Source organism: Culicoides brevitarsis, unplaced genomic scaffold, assembly GCF_036172545.1.
Source record: "Culicoides brevitarsis isolate CSIRO-B50_1 unplaced genomic scaffold, AGI_CSIRO_Cbre_v1 contig_93, whole genome shotgun sequence".
Taxonomy (NCBI): domain Eukaryota; kingdom Metazoa; phylum Arthropoda; class Insecta; order Diptera; family Ceratopogonidae; genus Culicoides; species Culicoides brevitarsis.
This window is the reverse complement of record NW_026973477.1, coordinates 2504-15000: the sequence shown is the minus strand read 5'-3', so window position 1 is coordinate 15000 and position 12497 is coordinate 2504. Positions and strand designations below refer to the sequence as shown.

Below are 12497 nucleotides of genomic sequence, written 5' to 3'. Positions count from 1 at the left end.
ATGATTTGTGAAAAGATTTTTTTGATCCTACTACCTATTCTGGAAATAATGAGGAAATAAGAAAAAAAGTGAAAAATCGACTTTACCAAAATTTAGGAAAATTTTAAAAATTCTTTGATTTTGTGCTAAAATAACCCAAAATAATCAAATTAAACCGCTCCAAATGTATTAAATCAATAAATTGAAACGTTAATAAGTAATTACATGTGCGGAGGCGGTCAACAATTTGGAATCAGGGGTCCTTATTAGGGGAGGAAGCTCGTAAGGTTCTGAAGGCTCGTCAAAGATGATGAGGCTTATCAAAATTTTGAAACAACTGACTTAGCAAATAAATCTATTGTAGAAATCTTATATTAAGTCCCTCAAAACACAAAAAAATTAAAACCATCCGGATCAATGTGCTTAAACTGTAAGAAATAGGGTTATAAGGCTCTTTGAGACATTTCCATACGAGAAAAATCAATGTGAAAATTGACGATAAAACTTTTTTTGTTTTTAGCTGACCGGAAAAGGTTTCTATGCTCTAAATGTTTGATTTAATGTTCCTTAAGCGTATAATAAAAGAATTTGGACGAAATTGTCAGAAAAAATCACTGCGGGGATATCAATATATACTGAGGTTTAAAAGAGCCTTACGAGCCTGAAAAACTGCAATAAATGAGTTATTAAATACATTAAAAAGGTACCGTAAAGCGGAGTTTAGATGTTTTTTGAAGTCTTTTGACCCTTTTTTACTATTTTGAACCAATTTTAGTTGGATACATTGCACTTTATGGACTTTTGATGGGACCCGGGGGAATAAGGCTTTAAAGGCTTCCTCAGAGGCATGTTCACCCAGTGGGAAATTTGGGCCTTTTTTTTAGACCCTCAGGGTCTAAAATAAAGGCCCTAAAGAGTTTTCTTAACAGTTTTTCAACTTTTTGTTGATTTTTTTAGAAAAATTAAATTTTGAGTAAATTTTATGATTTGCAGCCAAAAAGTTCTATCTTTCTGATGCAAAAATATATTTAATTGTAATAAACGTATGAATAATAGAATAAGGTATAAAAATAGGATTTTCACAATAGTTAGCGGGTTAAAATCGGATTATTAAGCCATAAAGTATTAAATTTACTGTAATTTTCATTTTTCTAAAAAAATTTCTCAAAAAACCAACAAAAAGTTGGAAAACTTTTAAGAAAACTCTTTAGGGCTTTTATTTTAGACCCTGAGGGTCTAAAAAAAAGGCTCAAATTTCCCACTGGGCATATATCCTCCCGTAACTTTGTCATTTGTGAATCTATTGAGCTGAAACTTTGTAAATTATTAGAAAATAATACTAAACAACTAATTATGGCAGAAGTTTTGAGAAATTATGCACTTTGAGAATTTTACAGGTTTCAAAATGTTTGGTAAAGTCTATTTTGGACATTTTTCCGATTCAACACTATAACTTCTTAACAATACATCTGGATGACCAAACTATACCTCAAATTATTTTCTACTTTTAATACACTTTTAACTGTATTAACAATTTTTTTCCTATCTTTAATACTTTTTGAGCTATTGAGTTTTCAAAATTCGCCGATTTTGCTGTGGACAAGCTTTAATAATTTTTAATGATATTTTTTTAATTTATTTATTTTTATTAATTTCTTTACTTTTTAATTAGCAAAAATTTAATTAAGAAAAATAAAAAAAAATTAGATAATTTTAGTTTAATTTTATCTAATTTAGAATAATAAAGAATAACAAATGACAAATTTAAGATATTTTTATTAGTATTATTATTATGCTTTTTTATATTAAAATTACATATGTTTTTAAATAGATTATTTACGTGCATTTAAATTGAAAAATATTTTTCTTACCGAGTGGCTTATTACTTAAATGCGGACATGCTTTATTCTCTTCTTCATTTTTTTCTTCGTCGTCAAATGGGGACACAACAATAGGTTTCCCGTTACAGGAACATATAAGAACCATCAAAGGTGAATCGGTGTTGGTAAATTGTGTTATAGTTACGTCATCTTTTTGAAAAAAAAAAATTAATAACGTCTTCAAGTTAAACATGACGGAATTTTTTGATTTATCGAAGAACATCATAAAATGTTAAAATTTACATCGGAATTCATCATAAATGGATAATTCGTTTTAGTTTTAATAATAATTTGTTTTATAATACAATAATGTTTTATTAATTCAACTTAATTTACATGAGATGATTATATTTAAGTTACATACATAATTTAATAAACTTTTAAAGGGATTCTACAAAGGCACATATTTTAAAAATAAAGGATATCACAATGAATAGAGTAATTTGTTTTAGTCGCGATTTATATATATGTTAAGTTACAAGAAGCAAAAAGCAGCAAGAAACTCTTCAGCTTATCATATATTTTGGCGAATATACACGACAATAAAAAATTAATGATGCGTTTATAAAAAAATCATCATAAAAATTCATTGATACACAAAATTTAGAAAAAAATATGATGTCTATCGATGGTACTTTTTTGAATGCACCAATTAATTTAATTGAAAATAAATTTTAATTTTTTTTATTATATATGATGGAGTCCACGGCACGATATGTGTGCTATATGGGTTTTTTTTTTAAATTATTTTAACCCTTTATTTTGATAGCCTTAATACCATCGTACTACACTTAATGAAAGGTCATATAAAAAAGATGTAGAACAAAATTTTCTTTTTTTTTTGATGGACAACACGAATCCGTGTTGAAATTTTCTAAATTTGACAAAAAAATTTTCATTAATTCCCATTTTTTGCTCAACTTCGACCATTTTCGATGATATAGCAAGATAACTATTGGAGTTAGAACATAAGAATCTTCACAGAAAATGTAGAGCACGGTCTAATTAGTTAAAAAATGTTATGTTAAGACTGATTTGTTAGAGTTACAGTACAATTATAATGGAAAAAGTGTGATTTTTTTGCTCAAAAAAGGGACTTTTTATCGTTTTTGTATCACAAAATCCGAAATAAGGTCTCCGATACCCATAAAAGTATATATTTTCTGAAAGTAGACATCATTACGCATCTAATAGATATCGAAAAAAAATTTTTGAACTTCAGTTTCTACCTGCCCTAAGTAAGTAGAAAGCACATAAGTAGAAATCTTTAAATCCCTGTTTCTCACATTTTAGTGCACAAAATTAAAAAGTCGTAGAACAAAAGTTTTTACTCTTTCGATGGACAACATGGACGTACAATTCATTTTTTGATATCGGCTTGGAAAATTTTCTTGTAAATTTGCCATGGATTCCATCATAATATTTTTTGATTCATTAATAAAAAATGATTGTTTGTGTAAATATTTTAGAACATCAAATTTACTTAAAAACTTACTTAGTTTTTTTTGTTCCTCTTCTCTCGATTCTAAATAATGAAATAGTGTACAAAATGTGTTAAAGAAAATATAGTTATTATTTTATTTATTATATATAATTGAATGTAAATGAATCATAATATTTTTTTGATTAATTAATAAAAAATGATTGTTTGTGTATTTTTTTTTTTTGAACATCAAATATACTTAAAAACTTACTTAGTATTTTTTGTTCCTCTTTTTCTCTCGATTCTAAATAATTAAATAGTTTATAAAATGTGTTAAAGTAAATAAAGTTTTTTATATATATCATTGTATGTAAATGAATCAGAATTTTTTGTTTACCTATATCTTTGTAAATGATTTGTAATTCGTCATTATATCTCTCTGTAATAAAAAAATATATTTTTTTAAACTTATTTATTTAATTAATTAAGTAAAAACGTTTATATTTTGTGAAATTTTTTGCATGAACTTACCTTTTGAAGGTTTTGTTGATTGTAAGTTTTCTTTAAAAATGAAAAAAAAAAAATAAAAATAATTAAATTATTTTTTTTTTAATTTTATAAATTTACCTATGTCTGTTGTTGAAGTGCTCGGAGTGGCTACATTAAAATTTAGAGAAAATAATATTAAATACTGAACTATGGATCAAATTAATTTTCAAGTAATTATTTTTTAATTAAATTTTTTAAATATATTTTTAAGTGAAATTGAATTTAAAAAAAAATAAATACAAGACATCAATAATTATATGCTTTTTTATTTAAATTCCAATGGTGTCTGTAATTCTGTCATTCTGTCTTGGTGTCACGCTTTTAGTTCTCTATTTCCCACAAGATGGCGTTGTTACTTTACAGTGCATTTAGGTCCATTTAATTCCGACAGACTCAGAATGTGCACTGAAATTTTAGAATATTTGGGAAAAAAAAGGTTTTAGATTGTGCATTGGGGCAAGGTTTTAGAATGTGCATTGGGACAAGATTTTAGATTGTGCATTGGGGCAAGGTTTTAGAATGTGCATTGGGACAAGGTTTTAGAATGTGCATTGGGGCAAGATTTTAGAATGTGCATTGGGACAAGAATTCATAATGTGCATTGTTTAAAAATTTAGATTGTGCATTGGGGCATTGGACGTTTTAAAAAATTTTCGAGAAACTTGTTCATAGAAGCTTCGAGAAACTTCATAGAATGTTCGAGAAACTTCATAGAATGTTCGAGAAACTTCATAGAAACTTCGAGAAACTTCATAGAAGCTTCGAGAAACTTCATAGAATGTTCGAGAAACTTCATAGAATGTTCGAGAAACTTCATAGAAGCTTCGAGAAAATTCATAGAATGTTCGAGAAACTTCATAGAATGTTCGAGAAACTTCATAGAATGTTCGAAAAACTTCATAGAAGAGAAACTTCATGAATGTTCAGAAACTTAATTTTCAAGTGAAACTTCATAGAATGTTCGAGAAACTTCATAGAAACTTCGAGAAAATTCATAGAATGTTCGAGAAACTTCATAGAATGTTCGAGAAACTTCATAGAATGTTCGAGAAACTTCATAGAAGCTTCGAGAAACTTCATAGAATGTTCGAAAAACTTCATAGAAGCTTCGAGAAACTTCATAGAATGTTCGAGAAACTTCATAGAAGCTTCGAGAAACTTCATAGAATGTTCGAGAAACTTCATAGAATGTTCGAGAAACTTCATAGAAGCTTCGAGAAACTTAATAGAAGCTTCGATTTTTTTATTCATAGAATTTCGATAAACTTGCATAGAATTTCATCAAAATTCATTTTTTGTTCATTAATAAAAAATGATTCATTTGTTGTGTAAACTTCATTTTAGAAGCTTCAAGAATTTAATTTCGAAAAACTTCATATTAGAAAATAAAGAATGTTGAAAACTTATAGAATTTCTAAAGCTGAGAAACTTAATAGAAGCTTCGAGAAACTTAATAGAAGCTTCGAGAAACTTAATAGAAGCTTCGAGAAACTTCATAGAAGCTTCGAGAAACTTCATAGAATGTTCGAGAAACTTCATAGAAGCTTCGAGAAACTTCATAGAATGTTCGAGAAACTTCATAGAATGTTCGAGAAACTTCATAGAATGTTCGAAAAACTTCATAGAAACTTCATAGAATGTTCGAAAAACTTCATAGAAGCTTCGAGAAACTTCATAGAATGTTCGAGAAACTTCATAGAAACTTCGAGAAAATTCATAAATGTTCGAAAACTTATAGAATGTTTTCATAGAAATTCGAGAAACTTTAAATGTTCGAAAAACTTCAAAAGCTTCGAGAAACTTCATATAAAAACTTCATATTCGATTCATAGAATGTTCGAGAAACTATAGAAGCTTCGAAAACTTCATAGAATTTTTCATAGAATTTCGAAAAACTTCATAGAAGCTTTGAAAACTTCATTAATGTTCGAGAAACTAAAAACTTCGAGAAAATTTTTTTCGAAAACTTCATAGAATGTTCGAGAAACTTCATAAAATCTTCGAAAATTTTTTAAACCTCATAAAATTTTAAGGAAAAATTACATCTTTTGTAATAACTAAAAAGTATAAAATAAAAAATTATAAAAAAAATATTTTAAAAAATTTTTTTTTAATTTTATAAATTTACCTATGTCTGTTTTTCAAAATTTAAGCTCGAAAAAAGCTACATTAAAATTTAGAGAAAATAAATGTAAATAAAAGTAATTGAAATAAAATTATTGGACTCGAATGTCTTTTTTCTTTTGCTTAAATTTTGAAAAACTTTCATTTATTTTCAACTTTTTAGGGCCCCAAATAAAAAAGCATCTTTTTAAAATATTTTTTTTATAATTTTTTTTAATATAAAATTTTAATTAAAAAATTATTTTATTTAATTTATTTATTTTTGATAAACTTACGTTCAACATTTTTTGTTGGTTCATCGGTTGCTTTAAAAATGAAAATAAATAAAAATAAATAAATTATTTTTTGTTCTTTTTTTTTTAATTTTATAAATTTACCTATGTCTGCTAGAGAACTCGAAGAAGCTACATTAAAATTTAGAGAAAATAATATTAAATACAGAACTATGGATCAAATTAATTTTCAAGTGATTAATTTTTAATTAAATTTTTTAAATATATTTTTAAGTGAAATTGAATTTAAAAAAAAATAAATACAAGACATCAATTATTTTTATATAAAATTTTAATTAAAAAATTATTTTATTTAATTTATTTATTTTTGATAAACTTACGTTCAACATTTTTTGGTTGGTTCATCGGTTGCTTTAAAAATGAAAATAAATAAAAATAAATAAATTATTTTTTGTTCTTTTTTTTTTAATTTTATAAATTTACCTATGTCTGCTAGAGAACTCGAAGAAGCTACATTAAAATTTAGAGAAAATAATATTAAATACAGAACTATGGATCAAATTAATTTTCAAGTGATTAATTTTTAATTAAATTTTTTAAATATATTTTTAAGTGAAATTGAATTTAAAAAAAAATAAATACAAGACATCAATTATTTTTATATAAAATTTTAATTAAAAAATTATTTTATTTAATTTATTTATTTTGATAAACTTACTTTCAACATTTACTGTTGGTTCTTCGGTTGCTTTAAAAATAAAAATTAAATATAAATAAAAAATTATTTTTTGTTTTTTTTTTTAATTTTATAAATTTACCTATGTCTGCTAGAGAACTCGAAGAAGCTACATTAAAATTTAGAGAAAATAATATTAAATACTGAACTATGGATCAAATTAATTTTCAAGTAATTATTTTTTAATTAAATTTTTTAAATATATTTTTAAGTGAAATTGAATTTAAAAAAAAATAAATACAAGACATCAATTATTTTAATATAAAATTTTAATTAAAAAATTATTTTATTTAATTTATTTATTTTTGATAAACTTACGTTCAACATTTTTTGTTGGTTCTTCGGTTGCTTCAAAAATAAAAATTAAATAAAAATAAATAAATTATTTTTTGTTTTTAAATTTATAAATTAACCTATGGCTGTTATAGAACTCGAATAAGCTACATTAAAATTTAAAGCTAATTAGAGAAAATAATATTAAATATTGAACTATGGATCAAATTAATTTTCAAGTAATTATTTTTTAATTAAATTTTTTAAATATATTTTTAAGTGAAATTGAATTAAAAAAAAAATAAATACAAGACATCAATTATTTTAATATAAAATTTTAATTAAAAAATTATTTTATTTAATTTATTTATTTTTGATAAACTTACTTTCAACATTTACTGTTGGTTCTTCGGTTGCTTTAAAAATAAAAATTAAATATAAATAAAAAATTATTTTTTGTTTTTTTTTTAATTATATAAATTTACCTATGTCTGCTAGAGAACTCGAAGAAGCTACATTAAAATTTAGAGAAAATAATATTAAATACTGAACTATGGATCAAATTAATTTTCAAGTAATTATTTTTTAATTAAGTTTTTTAAATATATTTTTAAGTGAAATTGAATTTAAAAAAAAAAAATAAATACAAGACATCAATTATTTTTATATAAAATTTTAATTAAAAATTTATTTTATTTAATTTATTTATTTTTGATAAACTTACTTTCAACATTTACTGTTGGTTCTTCGGCTGCTTTAAAAAAAATTAAATAAAAATAAATAAATTATTTTTTGTTTTTAATTTTATAAATTTACCTATGTCTGCTAGAGAACTCGAAGAAGCTACATTAAAATTTAGAGAAAATAATATTAAATATTGAACTATGCATCAAATTAATTTCCAAATAATTAAATTTAGGATAATAGGATAATAATTTAAACAAAGTTAAAATACTTAAAAATATACAGAGAGATAAAAATTAAATAGAAAATTTTTTACAATATTTTTTTTTTTTTGATATGAACTTACTGTTTGAAGTAAAAGTTCACCCTGACTCGATTATATAAAAATAAAGATAATATGAATAAATAAATTATACAATATCTTTTATATTTAATATTTTTGTTTTAATTTAATAAATTAAATTTTTAAATTTAGCTCACCGTCCGCTGTGTTTGACGAGGCGTTTGAAGATTCGTCTTTTTTCAAAAAATAAAAAATAAATTTTAAAAATAAATAAATTATATATAATAAATAGAGACAATTGTAACTTACAATGTTCATGACAGCAGCAAAAATCTATAATTTCCTCGCCTGGCTCTAAATCTTAATAATTGATTTTATTTGTAAATAAAAATATTCTATAAATTTATTAAGTTTTAACTTACTCATTTCAACGTCGTGCCTTAAATCGTCAAAAAATAATTGCTTTTTGAAATCTTTAAAAAATTATAAAAAGTTTAATTTAAATAATCATTTCAATTTGATGTGAACAAACCTGAACAAGTTTTTTTATTAAAATTTACTTCAAAAAGTTCTTTAGAGGCCCGACGTATTTCTTTTAAGAAATTTTTAACGTCGAAATTCTTTGCGTCTACTAAAATAAAATAATATGTAAGTAAAACATTGGAAATAAATATGATGCATCCATTTAAAAAATACCAAAATCACGTTTAACCTTTTTCAAATAAAAATAATGAACTGAAAAATTGCATTGATTTTGTAATTTTTGTTTTATTTAATATTATTTTAAATTTATGATGAATTAAAAATAATTAATTTACAAAATAAATGATTTTTTATTTATACCTATATTTTAAACATCAGAATTATTAGTCTTATTGAGTGCATTAAATTTTATTATCATATCATAAAACATATTATTGGAATTTTGCGGTGGTTTTTAAGTTTAATTAGCAAATTTTAAATCTTGCAAATAACTAGACGAATGAGGCGTAAAACTTTCGTTATACCATTATTTTTAATGTTGAATGAATCAACGACAGTTCATTAGATTTGAATTTTTTTAAGTATTTTTAATATTTGGTATTTAAAAATTACTTAAAAAGGTATGCCCATATTTTAATTAAAACATTATTAATTTTAATAAAATAATGAAATTTGTTAAAAATAAACTTACAGTCTTCAAACGTATGAGGAAATTTGTCTTTAAAAAATAATAATTTATTACTATATGAATATATACATTTAATTTTGATCTATTTACCAAAGAAACTTTGAACCATATCGATTTTTACATCTGGCGGAGAAAGAGAGGCTGGCCTTTTAGTGCCTAAAATTAATATGTTATTATTAAAAAAAAAATCAAATAATCAAAAAAAATAAATTTAATTATTTTTTATAAACATACTAATTTCTTAAAAACTTTTTTATATAATGTAAGTGACACACTTTTCAGAAAAAAATAAAATATGTTACAACAAAATAGTTTTTTTTTTAAATATTAAATATATTTTTTTAACGATCTCTTTGAGAATATAAATCTGATTTTAACTTAATTTAAATAAAATTTTTTAAAAGGTAATTTTTAAATGTGCAGATTTTCGAAAAAAATCTATTCAAATTTTTTATGTATGATGTTATGTTAAAGATTAAATCTAAGCATGAAGATGATTTGAGACGTAATTTTTTTTTTTTTTTTGAAGTCACATGACGTTACATTTATGACTCATTTTTGATTCTAAGAAAATTTAACGTTATTTGTATTATAAATGAATCTGAAAAATGTTTTTCTTTTCATAATGCTTTATCTGATTCTATCATTGAGTCGTCGTTAAAAAAATATTTTTAAGACACGAAATCGTTCAAGTTAAACATGGTGGAGTTTTCAATTCATCTAAAAATATTTTAAATTGTAGAAACATGCATCGGAATCCATCATAAATGGATATTTAGATTATTCTGATGTAGTCGCCATTTATATATAATGTTACGTGATCATCGATAAGTAACCAAAAATTCCGCGGACCCGCGAAAAATTTCGCGATTTTTTTTCGTAATTATTTTTTCATCTTATGTGAGTAATGGAGCTTCTAAAAAGCCGCGAGAAAATCCGCGGACACGCGAAAAAATTCGCGGATTTTATCGCTTTTTTAGAAGCTTCATTACTGACTTAAGATGAAAAAAAAATCGCGATAAAAAAATCCGCGAAATTTTTCGCGGATCCGCGGATTTTATCGCGGCTTTAAAGAAGCTTCATTACTGACTTAAGTTGAAAAAAAAATCGCGATAAAAAAATCCGCGAAATTTTTCGCGGATCCGCGGATTTTATCGCGGCTTTATAGAAGCTCCATTACTGACTTAAGATGAAAAAAAAATCGCGATAAAAAGATTTGCGAAATTTTTCGCGGATCCGCGGATTTTATCGCGGCTTTATAGAAGCTCCATTACTCACATAAGAATAAGAAAAATAAATACAGAACAAAATTTAAAAAAAAAAAAAAAACGCGAAAAAATCCGAAAAATTTTTCGCGGATCCGCGGAATTTTTCGCGAATTATCATGAATCTTGACAAACCTATACGGCAATCACACATATATGTTATACGATAAAATTATCAAAAATTGAGAGACGCATAAAATATAATAAAAAAATATTATTATTATTGAGAATCGAAACAGGTACTTCGGTGTTTATCGACATGTATCTTAACCTCAGAACTATCGAGACATATGTCTTTCAATTGATAAAATGAGAACTTCTTCTGTTTAACGACGCTGATTTAGGCGCCAAAAAAGAAAATTTAAATTTGGAAAATTTGTTATAGGAAAATATATACATAAAATATAACTCATTATATTTGAAAATATACATTTTTTTACCTTTTTTCATGGGCGATGGTGATGATGTGTTGATATTTTCCATTGTGAGAAATTTTAAACACTTTTTTTCCACTATTTTTCACTAATTTTTAATAAAAAATTTATATTTTTATGTTTTTATATTGTCGTTGTTATGAGATTTTGGTGGTTTAGTTTTTTAAGGATATTTTCCAAAGAAAAATTAATTTTTAAAAAATTTTGATTGCACTCGACGTATTCAATGTATAAATATATTCACGAAACTGACAGTTCTTATAAACCAGAGTCGGACTAAATATTTGATGAAAATGAAATACGACCAGTGCAAAAAATAAAAAACCGGTATGCATTGTACAATTGTGCAATTATTGTACAAGTTTGTAAGTTAAAAACACAAAAAAAAAAAATAAAATTAAAGATTCGAAACAGGAACTTATTATTGAACACCATAGTACCTTACCGTTGGACTATCCGAACATATGATATTTCGTTGGATAATTGCGGTTTTCATCTGTTGCTATAAATAACCCATACAACTATATATAACATACACAATGCTCCGCCTTCTTTTGTACAGATGTTAGTGATAGTTAAAATATTAAAGAAAAACGTGAGAAAAAATATTTGCCGTGCGTATTTTTCAATATTTTTTCATTATTTTAATTTCATAATAAAAAAATAAGTGTTCTCTCTATATACATGTCGACTTGCATGCATGCAGCATAAATGTCGACATAAACGCAGCATAAAAATTACAATTACAAGAAAATTATTTAAAATTTAAACAAAATTAAATAATTTTCTTTTTTAATTAATAGTTTTGACTGATGTAATAATAGTTAATGAGTTTTTAAAATTTACAGCAAAAAGATATATTTTTTTTAGATTTTTTATATTTTTGAACAACAGTTTTGAGATTTCAAAATGGATCTGAAATTTAAAAAAGAACATTATAAATATTTTAAAATTATCTTTCCTATTATTATTTTATTTTGAAAATTGCGTTGGACTTCTTTAAATTTAAAGTGAAAAAAATATTTTAAAAAAATCAGACTATTAAAGTTTTGAAAGCATGTTTCTTGCATGTAGCACGCATGTCGACATATATTTTTAACATGCATCATGTGTCAATCACTAAAAATATTAATTCAGAAAATATAAAAATTATTTAATTTATTATATTGTTATGTATTGAAAATTTTGAAGTTTTGCATTGATTTTTTTTAGATTTAATACAAATAAAAATATTTAATTTTCAATGATTTTTCAGTCAAAAATTAATAAAAAATGTCAAGAGCGTCTATTATTTTAAAACAAAGATTTTTTTAAACATCTAAGCAATATATGCATATATAATTTAATCAACAGTATGTCAATTTTATTAAAAATGTCAACTTTTTTATTTATTTTAATTTTTAATATTAAATTAATTACCTTTGAATTACGAAATTTGATTGCAATAAATTTGTTTATTAAAA

At 23.6% G+C, this 12497-nt stretch overlaps 1 protein-coding gene and 1 long non-coding RNA gene across 2 annotated transcripts; both read right to left on the bottom strand.

The window, feature by feature from the left end:
• Positions 1–3707: 3707 nt before the first annotated feature.
• On the bottom strand, positions 3708–6262 carry LOC134836640 (uncharacterized). The gene is made up of 4 exons (XR_010162321.1): positions 6231–6262; positions 3910–3939; positions 3814–3843; positions 3708–3721 (listed from the first exon to the last, which is right to left on the bottom strand). It is a non-coding gene; the product is annotated as an uncharacterized LOC134836640 (long non-coding RNA).
• Positions 6263–7332: 1070 nt separating this feature from the next.
• Positions 7333–11083, bottom strand: LOC134836638 (uncharacterized). Its single transcript, XM_063851821.1, has 8 exons — positions 11041–11083; positions 9426–9491; positions 9339–9365; positions 8697–8795; positions 8587–8637; positions 8474–8524; positions 8362–8397; positions 7333–7364 (listed from the first exon to the last, which is right to left on the bottom strand). Exons 1-8 carry the CDS (start codon positions 11081–11083, stop codon positions 7333–7335), a joined length of 405 nt encoding a protein of 134 aa, XP_063707891.1.
• Between the last annotated feature and the right edge of the window lie 1414 nt (positions 11084–12497).